This window comes from Pyxicephalus adspersus, chromosome 2 (assembly GCF_032062135.1).
Source record: "Pyxicephalus adspersus chromosome 2, UCB_Pads_2.0, whole genome shotgun sequence".
Lineage (NCBI taxonomy): Eukaryota > Metazoa > Chordata > Amphibia > Anura > Pyxicephalidae > Pyxicephalus > Pyxicephalus adspersus.
In genome coordinates, this window is record NC_092859.1 from 51888726 (window position 1) to 51913988 (window position 25263).

The 25263-nt window shown below is 40.0% G+C and overlaps 1 protein-coding gene across 1 annotated transcript in view; it reads left to right on the forward strand.

Annotated features, from left to right (window-relative positions):
* The window catches only part of HBEGF (heparin binding EGF like growth factor), an 89886-nt gene that overhangs the window by 24024 nt on the left and 40599 nt on the right, over nucleotides 1–25263 (forward strand). The window contains exon 3 of the mRNA XM_072400778.1: nucleotides 21170–21329. Coding sequence (XP_072256879.1) covers nucleotides 21170–21329 — 160 coding nt within the window. The remainder of the gene's footprint in view (nucleotides 1–21169; nucleotides 21330–25263) is intronic.

Here is a 25263-nt window from a genome sequence, read left to right on the forward strand (position 1 = left end):
AGGGGACAATGAATGGCACATGAGTGATTTTCAACAATAAATGTGTACTGTAGTCTTCTTCATGGAAAAATAAGACATCCCCCTGAAAATAAGACCTAGGGCATATTTTGGCATTTCAAAAAATATAAGACAGTGTCTTATTATAGGGGAAACAGGGTAGGACCACCCCTGGTGTTCTGTACAACAGAAACAAAATCTAAATCAAATCAATATTTGATGTGACCACCTTTATCGTTTAAAGCAGCATCAATTCTTCCAGGTACACAAACTGCACAGTTTTTGAAGAAACTCAGCAAGTAGGTTGTTCCAAACTTCTTTGAGAACTATCTACAGATCTTCTGTGAATGTAGATTGTCTCAAATACTTCTCTTTTTTACTGTATGTAATGCCAGACACCTTTGATACTGAGATCCAGGCTTTGTGCGGGCCAAAACTTCAAGGGCTTCTTTTTTTTCTTACACTAAAAGTAATTCTTAATGATATTGGCTGTATGTTTGTGGTTGCTGTCTTTCTGCGGAATACATTTGGGACCAATCAGATGTCTCCTGAATGGTATTGCATAATGGAAATAATATTTGCTTGTTTTTTTCAGCATTGAGGACACCATTAATCCTGACCAAATCCACAACTCCATTTGCCAAAATTCAGCCCCAACTTGCAAGGAACCTTTATCATGCTTTACTGTTTCATACAGACACTCATTATTGCACTGCTCTCCAGCTATTTGGCACACTACCTGCCTTCTGCTACAGCCAAATATTTCAAATTTTTACTCATCAGTCTAGCGCACCTGCTGCCATTTTTCTGCACCCCAGCTGTACATAGTTGAGACAAGTTGCCTTTTTTCCATGTGGGAACTATGGATTTTTGGCTGTAATGCTTCCATGAGGACCTTTCCTGGCCAGACTTTTTCGGACAGTAGATGGGTATACCTGAGTCCTGTAGGTTTCTACCAGTTCTAAACCGACACCTGTGCTAAACAACGTCATTTGGAAAAGAAGTATGCATGATGTGTCCTTCATCTGCCACAAGTTTTCTTTGGCTGGCTACTGTGTCTATGGTCATGTCTACATTGCCCATTTCTTTTTTCTTCTTCAAAAAGCTTAGACAGCACACCTCGAAATCCCAGTTTGTTTTAGACTCTTTGCCTGGGAGAGATTTTTTTGATGTAGTATGCCTACCTTGTGTCTTTTTTGCTGTGCTCAGTTGTCATGGTGTATGTCTTGTGACATGAAACTGTCTTCAACAACCTTACCTTGTTTCTCAGCCAGTTTTAAGCCTCCTACAAAGCTGTTTTTGTAACTGTTTGGTAACTGTGTTGCAACCTACATATGAAAATTGTGATCTAGCACCTGTTTGGTATAATTGGTTAATCATAACCTAACTATAATCCTTCAAAATTCCCGACTTTGTCCAAGTGTACCTATAAGAATTATTGCTGTTTTGAAAAAGAGGGTAGTCACACCAAATATTGATTTAATTTAGATTTATCTTCTGTTAGGGCACTTTGCATGTTGTAAATTGATAAGAATAAACAATTTAAATTTATATTTTTGAAAGCGTTGGGTGTACTAGTACTTATTGCTAACACATACAAGGGGGTGAGAGAGCAGAGGTTAGGAGAGCACTAATGAAATTAGTTGTAATTGTAATGTACAGCTGGTGGTGACCACTTACCTATTTACTTTCTCATGCAATGACAGTTAAAATCAAGAAATGCGTGCCAATACAGAGCATCATTATGGATTAGGTTGCTGTCATCTTCTATAAATTGAGATCTTCCATACTCTATTTGTGAGTTATTACATTTTTTATTTTCAATTAAAGATATGTGATTCTAGTTTTCACTATGTTGCTGTGCTTATCATGTACTTCCTACAACTGAGACTGAAAGGAATATCAGAAGGTGTCATGGAGTAAGAAAGATTTTGTGAATAAATAATCTATGACGTGATAAAACTGTGGGAACAGTTACTCACTATTCAGAGACATAAATCCCCCCCAAGACTGGGGAAGATAGACTATCATGGGAGAACCCAGGGGATCCAGCAAACCTGGAATGGATTTGTTAAAAATATTCATGGACCTTATTCATTCCATATTTTATAGATCACCCAGATTCTCCTATGATTGTCTTACCTTCTCCAGCCTAGAAGGGCTTTAATAAATCAGCCACATTGTGTTGTAGATTTCTGCAGGTCTTCCTTAAAATGGTTGTGTCTGTAAGAGGATGTTTTACTTTATATTTAGACCCAGGAAAAGAGAAATCAGTCTAATTGTCCTGTGTGCGATCCCCGGCACTAGAGGTTAAATGGGGACAAGTCTCCCCATTTAAAACCTCTAGTCCTCTCTGAATAGCTGAGGCTTGTCCCCATTTAACTTCTAGTGTCGGGGATCGCACACTGAGCTGATCAATAAATGCATCCGTCGCTGCATTCATTGATCAGCACTTAATTTTTTTTTTAATTTGATCTCGTTTGGTGAATTTACACTGGCCGTTCTCACTTACAATTTCAGTAAGTAAGAATGGCCCAATTCACTGCGAGATCCAGTATTAAAAACTTGCTTGCTCATTCCTGTTGGCAACAATTAAAGCCTTGGGTCTTTTTCGGTATTATGCAGCAAGCTTTGCACTCCTGGATTGGGAGATTTTCTGCCATTCTGCTTTGTATATCCTGTCAAGCTCAGTCAGGTAGGATGGGGACTTCGGTGGACAGCCATTTTCAAGTGTCTCCAGAGATGTTTGATAGGGTTGAAGTCAGGGCTCTCACTGGGCCACTCTAGGACATTCTTAGAGTTTTCCCTAAGCCATACTTGTATTGTCTTTGTTGTATGCTTTGGGTAATTGTCATGTTGTAAGATGAACCTTTGGCCCAGTATGAGGTTCTGAGCACTTTGTTCTGTTTAGCTTTCCCTCTACCAGTTTCTAAATTTCTGCTGCTAACCCCCCCCCCCTGTACAGCATAATGCTGCCCCCACCATGCTTCACATTTGGGATGGTATTGGGCAGGTGGTGAGCAGTGTCTGGTATCCTGGTTTCACAGTCAAACTCCAAGTGGGCTTTCATGTGTTTTTTTTAATTATGTTTACAAAAGAAGAAATACAGAGATAGTAACATACAGGAGTGTAAAATGTAAAAAGCTTAGGTCTTAACAGTCTGTGCGATATATCAGGAGTTTGTACAGACGAGATGTTAAATTACAAATAGTTTTTTGTAATGAACTGACATTTCTGAACAGTGATTTCTAGCTATGTAAGATAAAACTGATGATGTGTCGTAGAAGTACAGAATATCCCATATATTTATTTCGTTGTTCATCCCCTTAAGTTCTATAGTTTTATACTGAGCCTATCGTTTTTGTTACCAAAAACGAACTCAAATCAGACTTGGAAAGAGTCAGAAGGAAAAGATTTCAAAGAAAAGAGGGACATAATAGGAAGAGAAAGGATTAACAACAGTGTAAAAGGGGGGTTGGTTTCTTTGCTTTCCTAGAGCTAGCAGGGCCTTCTCCGGAGTATAGTTATTGCTTAGGTAAGAGCTGATTGATATTGATCCCATTTGAACCAGATAGGTTGATGTTTCTCCAGTCGGCCGTGTATTCTGTCCGTTCCTTTATTAGCTAATATCTTTTATACGCTTATAAAGATCTAATTTGGTAGGAGGGGTTGTAGATTTTCATTGTAATGTAAATAGGCACCTGATCGCGGTCAGTATATGGGCCATTATTTGGTTATTATTTTTGAGAGATCCCTAATTGGAAGGCCTAGAAGGCGTGTTAAAGAATCCTTAGGAACAGGAGCCAAACACAACCGGGAAAGGTGTTTATCCTTGATCTCCCAGAATGGGACAATATTTGGACAATCCCATAAAATGTGAATCAGCGTTTCAACTTCTTCAATAAAGATTGTTTGGCAATCGATATATGGCATTTAAATGCTGGTAAAATACTAGTGCATCATTATTTTATATATATTTTCATGGTATATGGTGCACCAAGAACTCATTGGAGCACAGTCCCAAATTTTTTGCCATAGCTCCAACTCGTAGTTCCTCAAAGGGGAGCAGCTTACGTGTCCTATGGTGTATTATTTGTCTGGAAGGCTCCCATCGAGTACCAGGGCATTGTCATCGTCATAGTTAAGCTATCAGGTAATAGAGGCGTGTACAGAAAAGAGGTAAGAGGAGATCTGTCGGTTGTCAGGGAATATTATAGGGGGAGTTGCATAGGGGAGACCCATAATTGCTCCAGCTCTGTCCATTGATTTGTATGGGGTCAACACCCAAAAAAGAGATAGGTAGAGATTTACTTGTCTAGTAGGTTTCTTATCTCCCTTAACATCCTCGGAAAATTACTCCTTTATAGCATTTTAAATGTTTTAAAATTTCCAAATATTTTTTACAGTCTGTTTTCCAATGGTACAGAAGATAGGGGGATAGGTTCAGTGGCAAGGCTTCTGTTTTTCTGGGGTTAACTTTATATCCTAGTACAGTGCCATATGCTGCCAGCTCTTCATGAAGTCATGGTAAAGATACATGAGGTTTTGTGAGTGAGTCATCTGTATATAAAACAATTGTGAACTTTTATTCTTATCCCTGAGATATCGGGGTGCTGTCTTATTTTCTGAGCTAGTGGTCCTATACATAGAGCAAAAAACTAAGGGGATATGGGACATCCCTGTCGGGTGTTGCTCCTTATACGGATCTTAGGTGACATAGCATGAGGTAATTTGACTTATATATATCGCTATAGCGATAGCTAATATAGCGCTCGGATGGCTTGTAAGAACGGCCCTCTGATTCCAACTGCCTGTAGTGTCAGGAACAGGAATGGCCATCAAAGCCTATGAAAGGCTTTTTCTGTGTCTAGGCTGAGGATTAAAGCACCCTAGTCTAGTTTGTTAAAGGCATCTTTAGTTGAGATTGTCCTCTTCGTATTGTCTGCAGCCTTGCAACCCATGATAAAGCCCACTTGATCTTGTGAAATAGGAGAAGGCAGTAATGGGCCAAGATAGCTGGCTGGATCAGAGGAATCTTTACATGGCTTTAGGAACACTGAGATGTGGGAATATAGCATTTGCGCTGGAATTGCTGGCCTTTCCAGGAAGCTAATAAACAAGGAAGTCAGATGTGGTACAAGAATGTAGCGTAAGGATTGAGAGTATAATTATGGTAGTCCATCTGGACTGGAGCCCTATTAGAAGGGAATGTTTTAATGTCTGCTGTTTTTTCCGTTGGGGTTATCTCAGTGCAAAGATTCTACCGCTGACCCTGTATGAGTGGGGAGAGAACAGCGGGACAAGTATGCATTAATTTTGGACCCAAAAGTTTTTTTGATCTGTTTAAACGGTATACAGGTCCCTGTAGTATTCAACAAAGATTTGCGCAATATGCTCAGGATCATGCCGCAGCTCCCCTTTTTTATGCTTAATTGCTCCTGGCACTGCTATGGCTGCCTTTTTGCGAGCCATCCTGGCCCTGGTATTATTGGTGGGTAAATAATAATGACTTTACTACCTGTTCAGTATCCAGTTCCTTCAATACGTTACATGCTAACACTATTTTATGCAGGGTAAACATGGATGAATGCTGTGAGAGTTTCTGTTCTAAATTTTGCAATTGCTGAGTAATTTGAAGTCTTTGGGCCTTGTTATCTTTAAGTCAAGAAGATTCTTTAATAGAATGTCCCCTAATTACTTGCTTATATGCTTCCCATAGGGTGGATACCTCGGAGAGTGAGTTAGCATCTTCAAGGACATAGTGTTCCAATTGAGACGTTTGTTAGTTTGTTCTACCTGAAAGAAAAGCCCCAATGGATAAACAAAGAGGAGTGGACTCTTTTTGCCCAGCCTGTGATTACATATCGTGTATCTGTGGGGGAAGAGAAGAAGAGGAGAGAGGGAAAGCCAGGCTTTTGAAGGGCAACCAGAGTTGAATTTATAAACACAATATTTTATTGTTCCAACAACATAATTTAAAAGATTAGGAGCTGTGTCTCTATAAATAAATCCTAGGCTAACATATAACCACTAGTTTCCCCCAAAAAACTGCAATATCGTTTAGTATCATACTAGGTTAGCAATGGCGGTAAGGTGTCCCACCCGACGCGTTTTTCCCCTACTGGGCTTCCTCAGGGGTAAGGGGAGACCATAGAATTTATAACAATATACAGTATTATTAATCCATATATTTGCATTGACTGAATGTTAGACTTATGTTTACAATTGCTGGGGCTTTTTACCACATTAAGAGCCTTGTGATACTGAATTGCTAGATGTAAGTTATTTGATAGTGAAACCGATATCAATTTGGACATTGGACTGTGATTTGGAGAGAGTAAAATGCAGAGCATGGGTAAGTATGAATGACTATTTTAATGGAAATAAAAGTGTGTGAGCAGAACTGATATTTATTGTGTGGTTTCCCTTATGTATTATATAGCTAGCTAGTAGGGATACTGTAACTTGAAAGAGGATAGTGTTAATAAAGATAATGCAGCAAGTATTAGTAGGACATTGATTTACTAAAGATAATTTTTGGTGTTACTTCTAGATATAAAATATATATATTGAGATTATTATATATTGAAGATGTTATGATGTATGATGTTCCAATTCAGTAAGCAGTGTCATTTTAGTGGGGGAATATTTAAGCAAATATTAAGTTAATAGAGATTCAGGAAATTTTTGGGAGACAGATATGGAAAAATTGTTTTAGGACTAGTATGTTTGTTCCCGAAAGGGCAAGATAGTTTTTTAGCCAAATTTTTTTGGAAATTATTGTAATATCAAAGTAAATATAGTCCAAACACGTTTTTTTGACAAGTTTTTTTATATTAAACAAAATTTACTAGTACAAAACCTAGTGTATAAAATAACATCAACAATACAATTTGTAAGGTACTGCCTCATCCTTTGAGGTTAGGTACCCAAACATTTTCATTACCATCCACAGTATAATTGGAGAGGTAAAACCCTGTCTTTGGACTAGATTAGGCAAATATTACATTTCTAATGGCATTTCCTTCTAGGAGTGTTGTCCCTGTCTAAATCAAGAGTGATGGGTACATAGTCTGAACATGTAATTGGTCCAGTTTGAGAATGTTTAGCTGCTTCAAGCAGTGGAAAAATAACAAGAAAAAAAATCTATTCTTGGGTGTGGTTTAGAGAAGAAAGGGTATTCCTTATCTGTTGGGTGATGAATGTGCCAAATGTCATACATGGAGAATTTGTCCAATAAGGTTAAAAAACGAGAGGATATATTAGTGGTCAGGGGTGACCTTGTTCCCCCAAGGGATTTTCTGTTTTCAATGGTAGTTGGGTAAATAAAAAGTGTACTAACGTTTAGCAAAGTGATAGGAACTGGCCACTGACTACACCCTCAATAACATAGAGAAAGAGGCATTAACTTTATGAATCCTAACTGGAACCAGATTCCATCTCATCAAAAGCTTATAGTTGGCCTCTAATATCAAAGCTGTGACTGCATAGCGAGATAGCGCAAGTCCCATTCTAAAATTCTAGATAAAGCGTTTTCAGTAGATTAAACTAATGTCCCCCATCAAAACCAAGTCTTCTTCAATAGAAGGGGAGAGTTTATTGAGCATCTCCTGAAAAAATCTCAGTTGGCCAGATGTAGGGGAATAGTAATTCCATTTTGAAACTAGAGTTCCTCCTAAGCTGCCTACTATCTTGACATAACGACCATTATGGTCTTTGAGTACAAAATGTAGTGTGAATGGGACTGACCTGGAGAAACACAATGCAACCCCTCTTTTTTTTCCCTGGTGTTTGCAAGAAACACCAGTAGGACATTTCTATGGAAGTATCATGCTCAACTTTCATGCTGGTAATATTGGAAAGCTTTAGTCCTCCTATCCGGGGAGTCGAACCCTTGCACACTATGAGTGAGAAAAATTTAACCTTGATTATCCATTGACATTAAAAAACCTTATTGGTGAGCTGTAACCTGGGTTCATTTTTGTAAATTCTGTAAGTGACCTGTTATCAACCTAAATGGCCTGTCCACAATCAAATGGACCAACGTGGGAACCAAACAAACCCCTCCGGTATTTCAACTAATATAACATGATGATTTTGAGTTAACCAAGCAAGAATAGAAAAATAATAATAATAAAAAGTAAAAAGATCAACAAAAGGTCAAAATCAAAAACATCATTATTTTAGCATTTATACGGATAAGTATAAACTCAATGGAAAAGAATATGTTTATTGTCCATGGCTGAACATAAATTTCAGCAGGGAAACCAAATCTTCAGGGAAGGATGACTCTTTTACTCAGATAAATCATATTAGGCCCGAAGTTCACAAACTCTTCATGGTTTAGAACAGTGTTTTTCAACCGCTGTTCCCCGGCACACTAGTGTGCCTTGAGAGATCTTCGGGTGTACCGTGGGAAATTATCCAATTTCAGTTAATTGGTCCCAAAATGATTTATTTACTGCAAAAAATTTGTCTTCATTTGTCTATACCAGCGATGTATAGTGATAGGCAGAACCAAAAAAAACTCTTCCACTAGATGGCAGCAGGTAGCTAATTTACGTGTCTGACTTTTTGGTGGTGTTCCGTGGGATTTTTCTAATTGTAAAATATGTGCCGCGACTAAGAAAGGTTGGGAAACACTGGTTTAGAAAAAGATTTCACTTGGGACCAGAAAGGAGAAAGTGGTGACAGAGCTCCACCTGCTGGCGATCTGTTAGTAGGATCCACAATCTTTCAGTAGATTTTCTCCTTCAGCAAATGTTGACAATACTTACAATTTTAGTATTTGAAGCATAGCCTGAATAGGAAGGTCCAGGGATATCTGAAGTTGTGAGAGAGAAGTGCCTGGAGAGAAGGTTAGGTGAGAGAACTGCAGGGTCGCCCTTAATAGCCAAGTACAGTATTGACTGAGCCGTTTTCATTAGGGCATCTTTGGTGTGAAAATAGTGAATAGTTTACAAATAATGTCTCGGGGAGCCATCTGCCCTTGGTGCTGTTGCAGCTCTATGTAGCCAATCGAATTCCAAATGTAAATCATCACATGATGGTAGGAGAGATTTTATTAATGCTTTTACAGTGGCCTCTAAATTTTTATTATTTTCAGTCACACCTCGGATTCTGAAGTTATCACACTTGGAGCGGTTTTCCAGATTCTCTATTTTTGTCCTGTGATATTTCCAATTTTTCTTCTAAAGAGGAGATAGCTGTGGTATTTTGTGTGACCTGATTGGTGGTTTTATCTGGGAATCTGGAATCTTTATCTGGGAATCTGTGACCTAGCGCTGCAGAGGCCAGAATGAAAACCTTTGAGTCACCGTGCTGCCCCAAATCTCCAAAATCTGACCCTACCTGTCACCAGAGACCACTAATCTTCCTTGTACTTGGCCTTATCATCTCTCGTCTGGACTACTGTAACATCCTCCTCACTGGTATTCCACTAACCCGTCTCTGTCCTTTACAATGAATGCTGCAGCCTGACTTCCCACTACTCCTCTTCTCCTTCCTTTGTAATTCTCTTCATTGGCTTCCATTTCACCTTAGAAACAAATTCAAGCTGGTGTGCTTTGCCTTCAATTCCCTCCACAGTTCATGTCCCATCTACCCATCAAATACACCCCTCGCCACTCTCTTTGTTCCTCCAATGACCTACTAATTACTTCCTCACTCATAACCTCGTCACACGCTTGCTCCTAGACTTTCCTATATTAGTACTGATGAATCAAAATACAGCTTGTCTGAATAATGAACATCTGCTATTGATTGCCCCTCGCCCTCCTCTTGCATTGTAACATTATTGTCCTCAGATATCAATGCTGAATGTCACATTATTTTAACAATAGAATGCAGGAATGGCACAATTTGGGACTGTCCATTTTTTGCAGAGTTTATTTTAATTAGTCCATAAATGGAGGGAGCCACTAGATGTTTTCAGGTTTTGTTGAACAAGAACTTTATGGCCTAGCATGAGAGATCAAATCTACCCCTCTTTTTAAAAATTACTTTAAAGTAAACATGCCATTGCTAAACTTTATTGTAAATAATACTATATTCCTGAATGTTAGGCTGATCTTTTGGTTTTAGCAGTCCTAGTCACATGTGAAACAAGTTTGAAGCTAACTTTATGTGAGTTGTTTAGCAGTTAGCTGAACACCATACAAAGTTTCACCAGGGCATTAAACTTGGCAGTTGTGTCTTCGTCGCTCACCTCTCATTAGCAGCTCTGATCTTCTGAACAGATGACAGTTAAGGATTCAGAAGTTTACAGCTGCTGATGAGAGGTAAGGGGAGCACTGGTCAGCTACGGTAAGATTGAAACACTGGCAGTTCCTGCAAATTTAGCTGAGTGTTTTATAAAAAAAAGTAAAAAAATCTGCCTTAAAAATGTACCTGCACGAGTCAATGTGCACAAGAAGGCGTGTGTGTACAATCGGGTGTCTGTAATGACGTCCTCGACAGGACAGTATAATAGCTGTGTGCGTAAAGGTTTGTCATATTCTGCAGCCTAACAACTCACTGTGTACAAACTTTCATATCTCCTAAACCGTCTTAACAACTGGAAATTTTCAGGGTTCACAGGGTAGAGCTACTAGTAACCAAATCCCTTAGCTTTAGGAATATCAAGATATAGGGGTCCCGAATTTAAAAAACCTTTATAAATTAAACATTGGGAGTGCTGTTTTAATAGCAAGTGAGCCTAGGAGCCCTTAATTGAAAATGCAAATTGGGGACCCCTGGACCACTTACAAGGAGCAATGGGGTGGGGCCCTTAAATTTATACCAATGTGTCACAAAACTAGAGAAGTGAACAGATATGTTGAGCAGGGCAGGGCAGCATGTTTTTTTAATGTTCTAATTCTGATTCTAATTAGGTGGTATGAAAGTTTAAACACGGTTGTTAGGCTGTAGAATATGCAGCCTAACAACTCACTTTACACACACAGAGCTATCACAATGCATTGACCTTATTACACATCCACACTCAGGTGAATATATTTCACATGCAGTTTTTTTTTCATAGAATTTGGACAGTGATGAGGGTGGAACTTGGCTGTCCTAACCCTATCTGCTAACATGTGCTGAGCAGTAATGAGCGGGGGACACTTGTAGTCCCTCCCTCATCTTGCTATTACATGCTCACATTCATGAAGCTCCTAAAGCATCACCACATTTTTAACATTATATAGGGTGACTTTCCCTTTTATATCATTGAAATATGTGTTTGTTTTTTCATTTTTTTTTTGGGAGGACCCCTTTCCTTCGCCTCTACTGCTATGGTGATAAAGACTGAGGGGGGAACCTTGGCTGTCCTGGGTTATTTGTGTCACATATTGCAGGAGACGGTGGGCTGCTCCAGCTGCACATGCCTGACATTGGGAATGCATTAACAGGTGTTTTCCTATAATGTAAAAAAAAGTGCTCAATTTCATGCATGCACATGTTTAGTAAGATGTTACCCGATTTCTCACCTGTGCAGTGCAAGTTTGTGTGACAAAAAATTGCAGTGCTGGGCAGAATAGTAGAGAGAAGCCAAGCCAGCCTGAGACTTCTTGGGCTCGGTTTGTGGAGGGATCAGGGTATTCTACAGGGTAGGATTGATGCAATGGAGGTAGTATTATGCAATATTTATGCCCCCAATTCGGCTCAGAACTAATTTTTAGAAGGGGTTATGTCTCACATAACCTTGCTGTCCCACACCTTTTTGATATTGGGGAGACTTTAACCTACCTCATACTCCCTAGCTAGATCGCTTTTCCTTGGAAGCCGCTAACCGTCCTCCTCCCACCTCCAGCTCCTCAAGTGGCTTTAGGCATTTACTTCAACAATATGAAGTACTTCACCTTCTACTCCAAACCTCACCACACTAAGACTATGCTTGATTATTTTTTGTTCAATACCGTTGCCCTTAGGTCAACCCCTTTTACTTCAATTGAGGCAATCACTTGGTCAGATCATGCTCCCATTTTAATGTCAACTGAGTTTAGTAGTGTGCTGTTTAAGAAATGTCATTAGAGACTAAATGAGTTTTTACTGAAATACCCACCTACTAAAATGGCTCTTCAAAGTAATCTAGATGCTTGCTCCCTGGAAAACACCCAGTCGGTGTCATGGATCTTCACCTTATAGGAAGAACATAAATCAGGTATTCGTGGACAGTGCATTGCTGAATCGGCCAAAAGACAAAATTGCTTTGAAAACTCAGCTTGAGTCCTCGCTAGTGGGACTAGGATGGTCCCTATATGCTGCCCCATCTGTAAACAGACTTTGCTAGGTGAATGATCTGAGAATTCCCCTCAAAGAATTAGCCATTGACAAGGTCCATGAAGTACCTATGACAACGTTATTATGACAAAGGGAACAGAGGATTCCCTTATGGCTCATCAAATCAGGGACCAGAATGCCAAAAATACACTTATGGCGCTATGAGATGGCCAGGGTACCATTACAATCCCTGCCCTAAATACGTTTCTCTAAACTCAGCAAAAAATTTTCTACCCATGTTTTGACAGAAGCTAAATGCCTAATATCCTGGCACTGGTATTCAACCTCACCCCCTGGAATTCCAGATCTCTATGCTGAAATCAAAGATGTCCAACTCATGGAACACCTTAAGGCCACATGATCGTATTGAAAAATTTACAGCTATCTGAGAAACTTGGGATTCCTACCTACAGTCCCCCTCTAACATATATTTAGGCAACATACCGGTTCTCCCTCTCAGGGAGTCTCCACTGGATTATTGAGGTGTACCATAAGAGTTTACTGGAAATAGGTCTCCGCCTTTTTTCTCCCACATGTCCACTCCACCCCCCCAACCCCCCATACTGCTATGTGTTGTGTCTATTTCAGTCACCAATGTCTAAAGTTTATTGTAAGCTTACACACATATGGCTCAAGAATTTATATTTTCTGTAATGGAACTGCTTTGTAAAATATTGCTTTGATTACCCATTACATTAAGCTTACAGTTGTACGAGGTGTCATTTACTGTTGCTGCCATTGTTTTTCTTTTGTTGCTTTTCTTTTTTTGTTTTCTCTCCTCTTTTTATTTATTGTTACTTTGTATTTGATAGAAAAAATCCAATAAACATACAATTAAAGAAAAAAAAGGGGGGGGGGGCATCTAAGATGGCCACATACACCAGGAGCTCAGTGACGCATTAGCCAAAAGTGATAATATTCCAGCTTTGTGCCGCCTTCCGACTCACGGGATAAGTGTCTCCACAAGACAGCGACTATGACAAATAGTAGAAAGTATAAAACAGAGATAAAGAAGCTGACAGATTCCTTCCACTCTCAGGATATGCCGAGCATCCAAGATGGCGACAGTCCTTTACAGCCTTCTCCACCATGCTCACAGAGAGTTCGCAGCTCACCAGGCAAAGCATATTCTCCAGCAACATCATCCTCTGAAAGCTCCAGTAATGCCCTACAAACCTTTTCCCATCAGCTAGAGGCTCAATCAAAAGGACGTTTAACTAATACATTACCTACAGTAGACAATACTGGGAAACCACTCACCACCACCACTCACAATACTCCTGGAAAATTACCCTACCTCACCATGGGAAATATTTTAACCAGGGAAAACAACTTAAAGAAACTTTACAGCAGGCCATGGCTGCTAGATTTCATCAGCTTAACCAGTCCATGCACCTACAAGCCAACAGGATTCAACACATTGAAGATAAGATGGGAGAATTCCCCCAAGCCCGACATTTAAAAATACAAAATAATCATACCGCCAGGAAAGGTAAAGACTTCATCCAGAGAGTAGTGAATAATGATTCATACTCTGCCTGATCTAAGGTTGTTGGTGGTTTACCCCAGGGTTCAATGTAGGAACCTTACTGTTTAACATTTTTAAAAATGTTATAGAGTTTGGTATTAAAAGTACCATTTCTGTTTTTGCAAATGACACCAAACTTTGTAATGGAAGTCCATACAGGAGGTTTGTAATCTACAAGCAGACCTGGATGCACTGTTTGATTGGGCAGCCAAGTGTCAAATAATATTTTTTATTGGACAAAGTAAAGGTATGCATTTGGGGGCTAAAAACATGCTTGCTTTATACAGTCTAGGGGAAATACATTTGAAGGGAGTCCTAAAAAGAAAATGATCTGGTGTTTCTGGTAGATCATAGACTTAATAATAGCATGCAATGCCAAGCTGCAATATCTAAAGCTAGCAAATTACTTTCTTGTGTTAAAAGAGGAATAGACTGCAGAGATCAAGTAATAACCCTGCCCCTGTAAAAAAGCATTGGTCAGACCTCATCTTGAATATGCAGTCCAGTTTCGGGCACCAGTTCACAAAAGGACATTGTGGATTTGGAAAGTTCAGAGGAGGGCAATTAAACTATTAGAAGGAATGGAGGAGCTCAGCTATGAGGAATGATTAGCTGAACTGAATTTATTTTCCCTTGAGAAAAGATGTTTAAGGGGGGATATGATCACCCTAAATATATATTTAGGCAGTCCATATAAAGATCTCTCTTCCCGATTATTCACTTTAGGATCAGTACAAAGGACAAGAGGGCACTCTTTGCATCTGGAGGAAAAGAAAGTTAATATCCAGATAAGGAAGGGATTGTTCACTGTAAAGTCTGTGAAAATGTGGAAGAAGTGACATCGCAGGTTGATGCAGTGGCTTTTCTTACTATCTTTGAGTGGACTTCATAGAGGGGTGTCTGACCCCTAGCTCAGTGGTCTGGTCTGGTGGCGCATTTTCTAACGGGTGATGCCCAAAAAGCATATTTTGACCTGACTGCTGAGTATGACAAAACCTAAGAAAGGCTGAAAGCAGAGATCCTCCAGTGATTTGGTGTCAGTCCTGTTATTTGGGCGGGGCATGTACATGAACGGACTTATCAGCTGACAGGTCACCCTGTTCCCAGATTCATGACTTATCTAATGAGGAAGTGGCTGCAGTCAGAAACCCTGACAGCTTCCCAGATTGTGGAGAGAGGCACCATGGGCTGTAACTTGGGAGCGCCCCCACACACACTAAAAAAGTGTTTAAACCATGCAGACCCACAGACTGCAGATAAGCTTGTTGAGATGATCGAGTGCTACCTAGCTGATGAGAATTTCATAGCAGGCCCAGCACTGTAGCAGATTATAAACAGAAATAAATATGCACATAAACAGTCATTGCCCTCAGCAACGAGGAAGCATTTTCAGTGCAGATACACAGGAACTGAGCGTAAAAAATTGGGAAGTCCCAGGTTGGTGGAAACTCCCATGGTGCCTCTGCATCCAATACCAAGAACTTGGTACAGTGTTGGTGGTGCCATTAGTGGGGTCATACTGCAGCCAGGTTCTCGCTGCCATTCGAGGCCATATAGTGTGATGCTTCCCGGGGAATGTCCCTATTTGCACAGCCTGTATTTACTTCTGAACCTGGTATGCATATCACTGTGGTGAAAGTGAAGGGCAAGTATGTTTAAGGTTTGCTTGACTAGTGTCATTAGCGCATGCCAGCTTGGTGACCCCTGATCAGCTGCAGGAGCCCCTCATTGGTGTGCTGTGTATCCATGGAGAGACAGCTACCCTACAGGTATGGTTCATTTTGAAACTGATTGTGGTACTGTATGCCATGAAGTGGGGGTATTGGCAGTTCTGATGTCCCATGTCATTTTGGGAAGAGACTGCCCACTGTTCTGGGACTTCTGGAAGAGGGGAAATCCTGTGAATCAGGACATTGTAAATATAACTTCAGTGTGTAAACCTGAGCCTGATAAACTAGTGGAAAGTTTTGATCTTGTTAGGGAAAATGTTGATGATATGTTTCCTTCGGCAGTTATGGCGGGTGAAACAGGGTTGCCTCCAGAGACCCCAGAAAAATCAGGTGTACCAGACTTGGAGGTGTCAAGACACAACCCGACTCTAGCCAGAGCCTAGGAATGTCTAAATGATACATGGGGTATGTACCCCAAATTCCAAATGTTGAAAAAGTGTTCTCTTATTTCTCTGTGAATCATGATACGTTATATTGTGTAGACAAAGTGCACGGTGAGATTGTAGAGCAACTAATTGTGCCTCAGCCCTTTAGCAGGTCAGTGTTAAATTTGGCCAATAAAAATAGCCTCTAGATCTCTAGGTTACAGTCTGGATTTCTGGACCACTGTTTGATACTTGTGATTAGTTGTTCACTGTCTAGTGCCATCTTTTGATGGCCCCACAATAGATCACTTACAATCGTAAAGATTTATGTTGTATTTTTGAGAAGCACTGTATCCTAAATACAATAATCTTGCCTATTAAGACCCCTCTGTCCTGTCTTTATTTATATTCTTATATCTATTTTTTGGGGTGGGCAAGCACCTTTATGCATTATATACCTAGAGATACTTTATTTACTGGTTTTTGCCTGCTGTTGTACTCTAGTGTAATGCTCCAACAAGGCTCTGAAGGGGATGTTGAAGAAAGTAGTCGAAAAGAATTGGAGGGAGTGGGATTGCCTCTTGCCTTATCTGGTGTTTGCAATCTGGGAGGTGCCCCACGCTTCTAATGGGTTTACACTATTTGATGTTGTGTATGATCAACACCCTCATGGCTTTCTGGACATTGCAAAGGAGACATGGGAACAAGAGGCCACCCCTAATAGAAGTGTGATGGATCATATCACCTTAATTCAGGACAAAATCAGGGCAGGTATGCTCATAGCCAAGGAACATATGCAACTGTAAGTATGCTCAGGTAGCCCAAAGTCGGGTCTACAATTGCTCAGTGAAGGTTCCATCAACACTGGTGAATGTGTGCTTGTCCTTGTCTTTATGGTAGAATGCAAGTTCCTGGCTAATTGGCAGGGACCATACAAAGTCATTGAAAAGGTAGGTGAGGAAAACTACAAGGCTTACTAGCCTCATAAAAGAAAGAACAGATCTATCACATAAATTAAATTAAGCCCTGGAAGGACAGAGGCCCTCACAGTTACTTCCCAGCCTTTCCCTAAAACCCAGGGGGGTGTCCCAGAGGTAAGGTTTGCTGAATTCCTCTCAGCATCCCAAAAGTAGAAGGCTAAAAGATTCCTGCTAAGAAATATGAATGTGTTTTCCGAGATGCCTGGTTGCACGAATGTGTGCATCGTCAGGTTACACATTTGCCTGGCCAGCATCACCAGGGGAAGAAGATGCCGGGCATCAATGGAGGATGCCGTGGGCACTGCTGGAGTACGCCCTGGGCACTGCTTACCAGGTAAGCTTTTTAAACTCCCTGGCAATTCCACCCCGAGTGTGTGGCTCGCTTGTGGTAAAGATAATTCACCCCAAGCCATACTCAGCATTACCACTAAGGAGGATAAACCCTTGTGAGGAATACTGCAATATAGAGCTTCAATATCTATAGTTTCCACTGTGGTTTTGTGATTATCTTCATGCCATCAATTAGTTTTAATAGTTCATTCCACTATGCACAGAAGGAGCAGACAGAAGCCTCCTGGGATGCGTGATGTGATTATCCCAGAAGGCTCTGCACTCCCATTCTGTCTTTATTGCCGGGGGTTGTCTACCCTTTTATGTAAAGTAAAAAATTTGATCTGTTTTAAATAAAGATCCGCAAATTCACTTGCACTTGGCACTTTCAAACCTTTTTCTAAAGAAAAGCCCATACTAACTGATGGGGTGTGTACAAGTTAGCAGGTAAAATGATCGCTTTTGGAGCACAGTTAACAGCAGTGTGTGCAAAGGCTACTTGTTATATTCTGCAGCCTAACAACTCACTGTGTTGAAACCTTTATATACCTACCTATACGTTGTGTATATATTTTATTGACTTGAATTTTTCAGGGTACATCATATCAATTAGTACCCACAATTTCAGCCCCCCCAGCTTTAAAAAATTTCAAGATATAGGGGCAAAAGTTTAAAAACGTGAAAATACAGCATTGCAGGTGCTGTTTTAAAAGCAAGTGCACCTAGGTGCCAGAAACTGAAAATGCAAATTGGGGACCCCCAGGGCCACTTACATAGTAAGAAACATTGGGCAGGGGTCCCTAAATTTATACCTACCTGTCACAAAACTTTAGTTGTCATACTATATTACCCAATCTGCCTCCCTCCTTTGAACCTCAGTTTCTCCAGAATGTGGATGTGTAGGAAACTGAAAATGAATATGCAAGTGGGGGGTATTTGTGGCTAATGGCACCTAAAATTTCATTACCGTGGCATCATCAGAACATAAAAATTTCTGCCCAGTTTCACACAACTGCCCCTTCCAATACTAGTATCCCAATTTCTCTGGAATGGAGAAGTGCAGGTGAACAAAATTCTAGATGCTACTGGGAGACACTTGTGGCTAACACCCCCTAAAATTCATTACTATGGCATCAATAGAACATAGAGAAATCTGCCCTTCAAAATGCACAGCACTACTACACAGAATTGTAAACTTCGATACCTTGAACCCCAATTTCTCAAGATGTATGAAACCAAAAAATGTTGGTGCTACTGGGGCACACTTGAGGCCAACTTCTCTGAATTTTTATCATGCACCACTAGAACATAAACTATTATGTGTAATATGGCATCACATTTTGATGGGAAAGATTATGTTTTTTTTTTTAGGTTCGAACATAAGGTCAAAATCAAACAACAACAAATCACATACAACAATAGCAGGTTAACAACCAGAATTAAAAGTTTATAGCCAGTTTTCTGGTATGTGGAGCTAATTGAGGAGGACTGTGCTATTTGTAAAAGTTTTTCTACCTGCGTTGGAGAGGGAGAAATGTTTGGATCTGGTGCCCACTTCCACAAGTAAGGCGGTTTATAGTCCGCATGAGGTGCAATAAGGTCAGAGAGTTTAGAGACCAAGTGGCGCAAGGGGCCCTGATTTATACATAATTTTTCGAACTCAGAGTTCTGTGAAAATTGTTCAGACTTAGAAGGGAGTTTAGAAAATGGTGGAGCTGTTGGGTTTTTCAGAACCCCAGGGTCCTATAGATATCTGACGTATTCATCCCCACCAGGGTTGGGCAGAATTGTTCCTGGAGAGAAAATGGACACAGTTAGCCGCCAGATCAGTGATAGCTTTAAAGCTGGGATCAGTAATGCCGTGTTGGAATTTAGGATTGACAATTATGGGATAGAGTGGTGAGAGGCTAGGTGAAAATCCGGGTTGGGCCTAAAATTTCTCAAATAAAGCAAAGTGCCCCCTATAGTTGGATTAGCCCGTAGGGAGGATGTTGTTGTGTCGTCACTCTAAGGCAGAGCAGTCAGGTGTATTTTGGTATAGGATTGTTCCTTAACTATCCACAGTTTCTATTTAGCATGTCTAAACCACTCTACCACTCTGCCCAGGTGTACCGCCACATAACAAAATGAAGGGTCTGGCACTCCCCCGAGCTTATGTTTTGATTATGCTATAGTCATGAAATTTTAAGGTGTTAGCCTCAAATGTCCCCCACTTACACCTAGATTTTTGATTTTGTACACCTCCCTGTTCCAGAGAAATAGGGTGTCACAGATCCCTGCAAGTCCAGGGCATCTGTGCCTCCTTCTGGCTCACCCACCTTGCACTCCCCTGCTGCCAGCACCAACTCTGCTTCTGGATCCAACTCTCTGCACACTTCCTGGTCCAGGTTATGTGACTCTCAATCAGCTGCTCCCTTGCCCCAGAGGACTAGAGATGGAGACACACTCCATCTGCTGGCAGGCATGTGAACAACATCTGAGACACCAGCACTCCCTCTGCTGGTGGGTTTGGTGCCTGCGGCTCACATGACCCACACTCATTACATGACATTCCCTTTTTAAGGAAGTGGCTGGCAACAGGAAATTGCCTAGACAAGGAGTCCCTTGTGGTTCTGCTCCCAGGTTTCCACTGCTCTAGTTTCTGCTCTATTTCCTGATCTATTCGTGTACCAACTCCGGCTTGTTTACTGACGACTCCTGATTGCTGCCTGCACTGACTTTTGGCTTGTTCGACTATTCTTTAGCTCTCGCTCTGGCACTACATTTCTGTTCCTAGTTAGCAGTCACATGCCTTGCCCGGCAGGGGGGGCGCAACCTGGCAGCAGCTCGCCGCAAAACAACCTCACCTCTAGAGGCTCTGGAGAAGACCAAGCTACTACTTAGACCCTGCGCCCCGTGCACGTCTCCACCCACTGGGTTGGTGACAAAGAAGGTCCACCACTTTGCCCTGTGGAGCTGTGACATAGGGGTTCAAGTATTGAAAGGATACAGTCATGTGTAACATGGCAGCACATGGGCAGATTTTTTCATGTTCTGATGATGCCATGGTGATAAAATTTTAGGAATAATTAACTACAAGTGTCCCCCACTACCACCTACATTTTGGTTTTGTACACCCCACCATTCTAGAGAAATTCAAGATAGAAAAGTGAAGAAGTATGTGTTGGCAGTGCGATCTGTTTTAATGATGCCTATTAAATGTACCATACAATATATCCTCCCATATCCGGGAGGGTGTGAACCCCATTTTTACTGCAAAAGTTACTTCCAGACAAACTGGGGCCCAAAAAAGGCATCTGACCAGTTATGTGCGACAGTTTAATTTTTGTGATGTTCATGTGATGATGCCATAGTAATGAACACCCTTATTTTCCCCACTTCCCCATTCCAATGAAATTTAGGGTTCAAATATTGGAAGGGTACAGTCATGTATAACAGATCAGCACGTTTTGATAGGTAGAGTCTTCCACAACTATAGTGATTTTTTACCTGCACTTTTCACCACCTTTTTGGTCACATAGGCACACTTTTAAAACAACACCTGCAATTTTAACTTTTCATAATTCTTTAAAGCTACCTGAAAATTTTAAGATCAGCACATGTGCACTACGATACCTGGGGTGTTGCAATAATAGGTTCAACCTTAAAGAACACAGACTACCTCACTGTATTCTTTATGATAAACTTAGACTAAATTATTGATGCTCTTGTAAATCACGATGAGGTAGTTACTTTTATCAGATCTCTCAATAAAGTTGATGTTTTTATATATACTTATAATATGATAACATCCAAAACAAACATCTTTGCTTTGAACCAATCCTTGTCTAAGGTTTATTGGTTTTTGAATTTTGTAACTGACCAGGGGTGGGTTGGACATTATAACTCCTGTGAGGGGTGAATAGATTTTCTGCCTTGAGCCTGTTTATTTCTCCTGACTTGTCTTGTGTTAATTTATTTATTTATTTTGTTTTTCAGCTGTCTATTCACCTAAAAATGATGATATCCTAAAGATAAAAAGTCACAGAAGGAAGAAAGGAAAAGGTCGGAAGAGGAATCCATGTCTAAGGAAATACAAAGACTTTTGCATTCATGGAGAATGTCGATACCTTAAAGAGCAGAAATCACCATCCTGTGTGTATGTAAAGATTTTATTTATTTTTTTAGTAAAGGCCTCATCTATTAAAAAAAATCATCTAGATCATTGCAGACTTTTTACATTACTATTACATTGGTTTGTCAAATGTATATAAAAAATGACACAGCATAGAATACAGTGGAATACAGTTTAATTCTTTATTCTCCAAAATATTAAAAATAATAGAAAAGTAAATACTAAAATGTTAAATTTATATTTGGTATACAACCTCTTAGTGTTATTAAAAGTACTTTTGATTTCAATATGCACCCAATTTTGTTTTTCAAGAACACTTCCAAAAAATGTTAATTTGACTTTCATGCAACAATACAGTCCACTGAAAGACTTTAGAATTTTAACTTTTTTGCTTGTGTTTAGGAACTTCTACAACTTTTCACAGGTTTACTATAGTGAGTGTTTTGTGTTTGTTGATACAATGTCAAGGATGCTGGGTTGCTTGGAAATAAAGTTAGTGTTCTATTGCAACAATGAGAGTGGGTATAGCATTGTAGTTGGAAAACTGTTTAGCATTTACTTTTAAGAACTTGTGCTATAGGACAAGGAACAGATATTATTTTAAAATATATTATGATAAAATCCTTGGAGGATTTATAATTAATTTTAGAAAGTACAGCTTCATGTTGGAGCCCAATTCCAGACAATTTCCTATTTTCCCTTCCCCTTGCGAAGTGTCCAACTGAAACATGATCTGATCCTTCATATTGGTGCAAAAATATTTTAATTACAGTTGTCTCGTTCCACAAAACTACTAGCAGATTTTCCAACATTTCCTGTCTTGAAGGACATTTCCACATAAACGGCAATATTAAACTTAAAGGTTAAAAGTGTACCAAAAGTTCCCCTTTATGTTTTGCATTAACTGGAAGATTATTGTTGCAAAAACGAACAGGCAATGTCTTGCCTGTCTAATGCGTCTTACCTGCCTGATCGCACCAGGTTTCTGAGGTCAAATGTGAGCTGGGCATGTGCATTGTCAGCTTTGGTTGCCAGGTTGGCAGTCCCTTCCCTTGTAGGTGCCTGGATGAATAAACTCCTGTTCAGAAGTTACATCATCTTGGCATATCCAATCAAGATGGCCAAAGATTGTCCTGAAAAGAAAGAAGTAAAGAGAGATGGTGATGCCTAGTTCTGGAATGTGGATAGGTGAGTTGCATGAATTTTGTTCAATTTTAAGGGGTTAAATAATACATACAATGCAAGATGGATGCAAAAAGGTTTTAATCCAATAGACAATAAATCAATGCATTGTGGAGGACCAAGCTGCATTTTCCTTTATTAGGACTGAACTACAATCCAATAGCTCAAACCCGAAAAACAAGATCTTCAGAATCTTTGAAGAATTTCTTCACTTGTTGTTTTGTAATTGGCTGAATTATGTAAACAATACTGCCACCTGGGTTCCTGTCACATTTGACACAAGGAGATGAATAGATGCACATGACATGCAGCATCTGAGTAAGGGACCTAAATAAAACAGTACAAAACTAAGCATTGAGGGAAACAAGACATCGCTGGATATAAAAATAAAAAAAATAATAAAGATTAGTAAAAATGATTGTAGGTTGTTTGTCTAAAGATCTTTTCGACCCTTAATATTTACCGACTTACTTATTCCCCAAGATGAGGTAGTGGATATCGAAAGGTCCTTTAATAAAGGGGGCTTCCAGATTCCAAAATAAGCTTCCCACCCACAGACCCCCACGACACAGGGGTCATGTTTTGGGGAAGAGGCCCACTCCCCTAACAATGGCCCTTGCCACCTTTTGTCAAAAGCTACATTCTCTTCACTTCCTTCCTTTTTGGGAAAACCAGATTCCAAAGGACTTTTTATAGATAGGCGAGGGGGCACACATGTTCCTATCCAGGAAATAGAGGGGGACCCATTTTTGTTTCGTTAAAAGCCCTAAAAAGAACATTGTTAACTTCTATAACAATGAATGCTATTCTGGTGCTAAATAATCATTTGTGTCTGTAACTGACTCTTGGAACTCAACTCTGTTCTCCTCAGTTTTTAAATGTTTTGAACTGTTACCTTTCATGGTTCCCACTGAGACCTTTCATAACTAACCTGATCTTGCTTGGTGATGCCTGAATGCTGATTGCTCGGTGGCTTGCACCTGTTCCTGTGATCAGTCAGGATGATTATATTCCTATTTAAATCCTGCAGCTTGCCTGATTATTGTGGTTTATTCTATGATCTCACTCACATATTTCTCTCAACTTTGGCTGCATAACTACTGTTATTGGGACTTCGGCATTAACTCTATCCTGATAGATTACTTGATAGACCAGCCTGCTGCTGCCGAGAGTTACTGAATACTCTGCCTTTTGTGGGCTCTGGCTACTGGCTCCATACTGTGTGTCACACTTACCTCTTTCTCTCTAAAGCGCAGGCGTCTCTCTCCTGCACATGTAGGCGGATCTAACTCTGGGTATGCCTACACAAGCTGTATCTGTTTCGCCCAACCCACCGGCCAATTTAAAAATTAGCCTCTTAATCATCGCTGGCTATTTAACTAGCTCAGACACAGCACTCAGCGTTCATGCAACATGTCTCCACTAGTGCCGAGCCCCTATCTAGCTGAGCTCCTGTACATCTGTTGCTCAGTTCAGTGTTTCCTCTGTTCAGCTCTTGTGTTAACCCCTTGTTGCCCAGTCTGTTGTTTCCAGCCAATTCCCTTGTGCTTTTTCAGGGTTCCTCTCTATCTGTGGATATTCCTGTGTCACCTGTGCCTCCTGTTGCTTCCAGTTTTTCCTGTGTTCCCTGTGTCAGCAGTGGCCCCTGTGTTATTGGTGTCTGTTTCCGGGATACATGGTATTTGACCCCCGACCTGTGATTTGACCTCTTTTGCTTGCTGCCTGCCTTGGCCCCGGCCTTAGGGGTCTAATGCTGAATAATAAGGGGATGTTCTTCTCTTTTTCTGCCCACCTGTTGGCAACAAATTTTTAAAGAGTGGCATTGTGCTAGTGCTGAATAAAGAAGGGTAGCCCCTCCCTTCTTCTGCCCTCCTGGCCCTCCTTTTCTAGCTGTCAGCCCTTATCCACATGACTGCTAGGGCATTAAGTCCGTACGTAGCTGTCACCTGGATCATGGCCAGATATTCAGTATTATTCTAGCCATTCAGGGAACAAAGTGACAGTATGAATATATTCCTGTGTCAAGAAATGCACTGACCATTCAGGTCAGTACAGGTAAAAAGAAAAACTTAGGATGAGTAGGGAATCTTTTGATATGACATAAAATGGGTGTATAAAATCAGGTAATAAAGGTTGGATAAGTATTACATTTTCTGCTGGTTAATTAAATTGATATTTTTTAGGGCATCCAGTGACATAATATGCAGCAATCCTACAATAAAAATATATAACTTAAAAATATATTAATGATGCTGAGTGTAGATGGTTCATATAAATGAAAAACTTTATAAACAGGGATCTTCCAATCTAGTGAATCTGTAGCAAAACAAAAAATACATATTATACTTAACAATAATACATATTATTGATAAGTAATGAGATTTGAATCTAAATACTTATACCTTGGGTGTGGGTATACTCGATCTAAGGCAGAGAATGTAATAAAGCTTGTATAAGAACATGGTAATTTATGGGGTTCATTATATTTGTAGTAGAATGGATATGTTCATATAATTTTTTTTTAAATGCTCCTTTGGTTTTACCTATAAAAAAATTTACACATTTAAATGTGACATTTTTCTGATTGTTGAACAATCCACAAAATATGGTAGTCTTTGTTTGAAACGATGTTGTACAAGTTAGGTTTTGACTTTTTTTGAGAATTTTTTTGTTATATTTATAAATATAAATTATCCCACCTACTATCTTGCCAACTCCAAAAAGAAGCACTGTGGTGTTGAACTATGTTTAGATAAGCATGTTTAATCAGAAATCC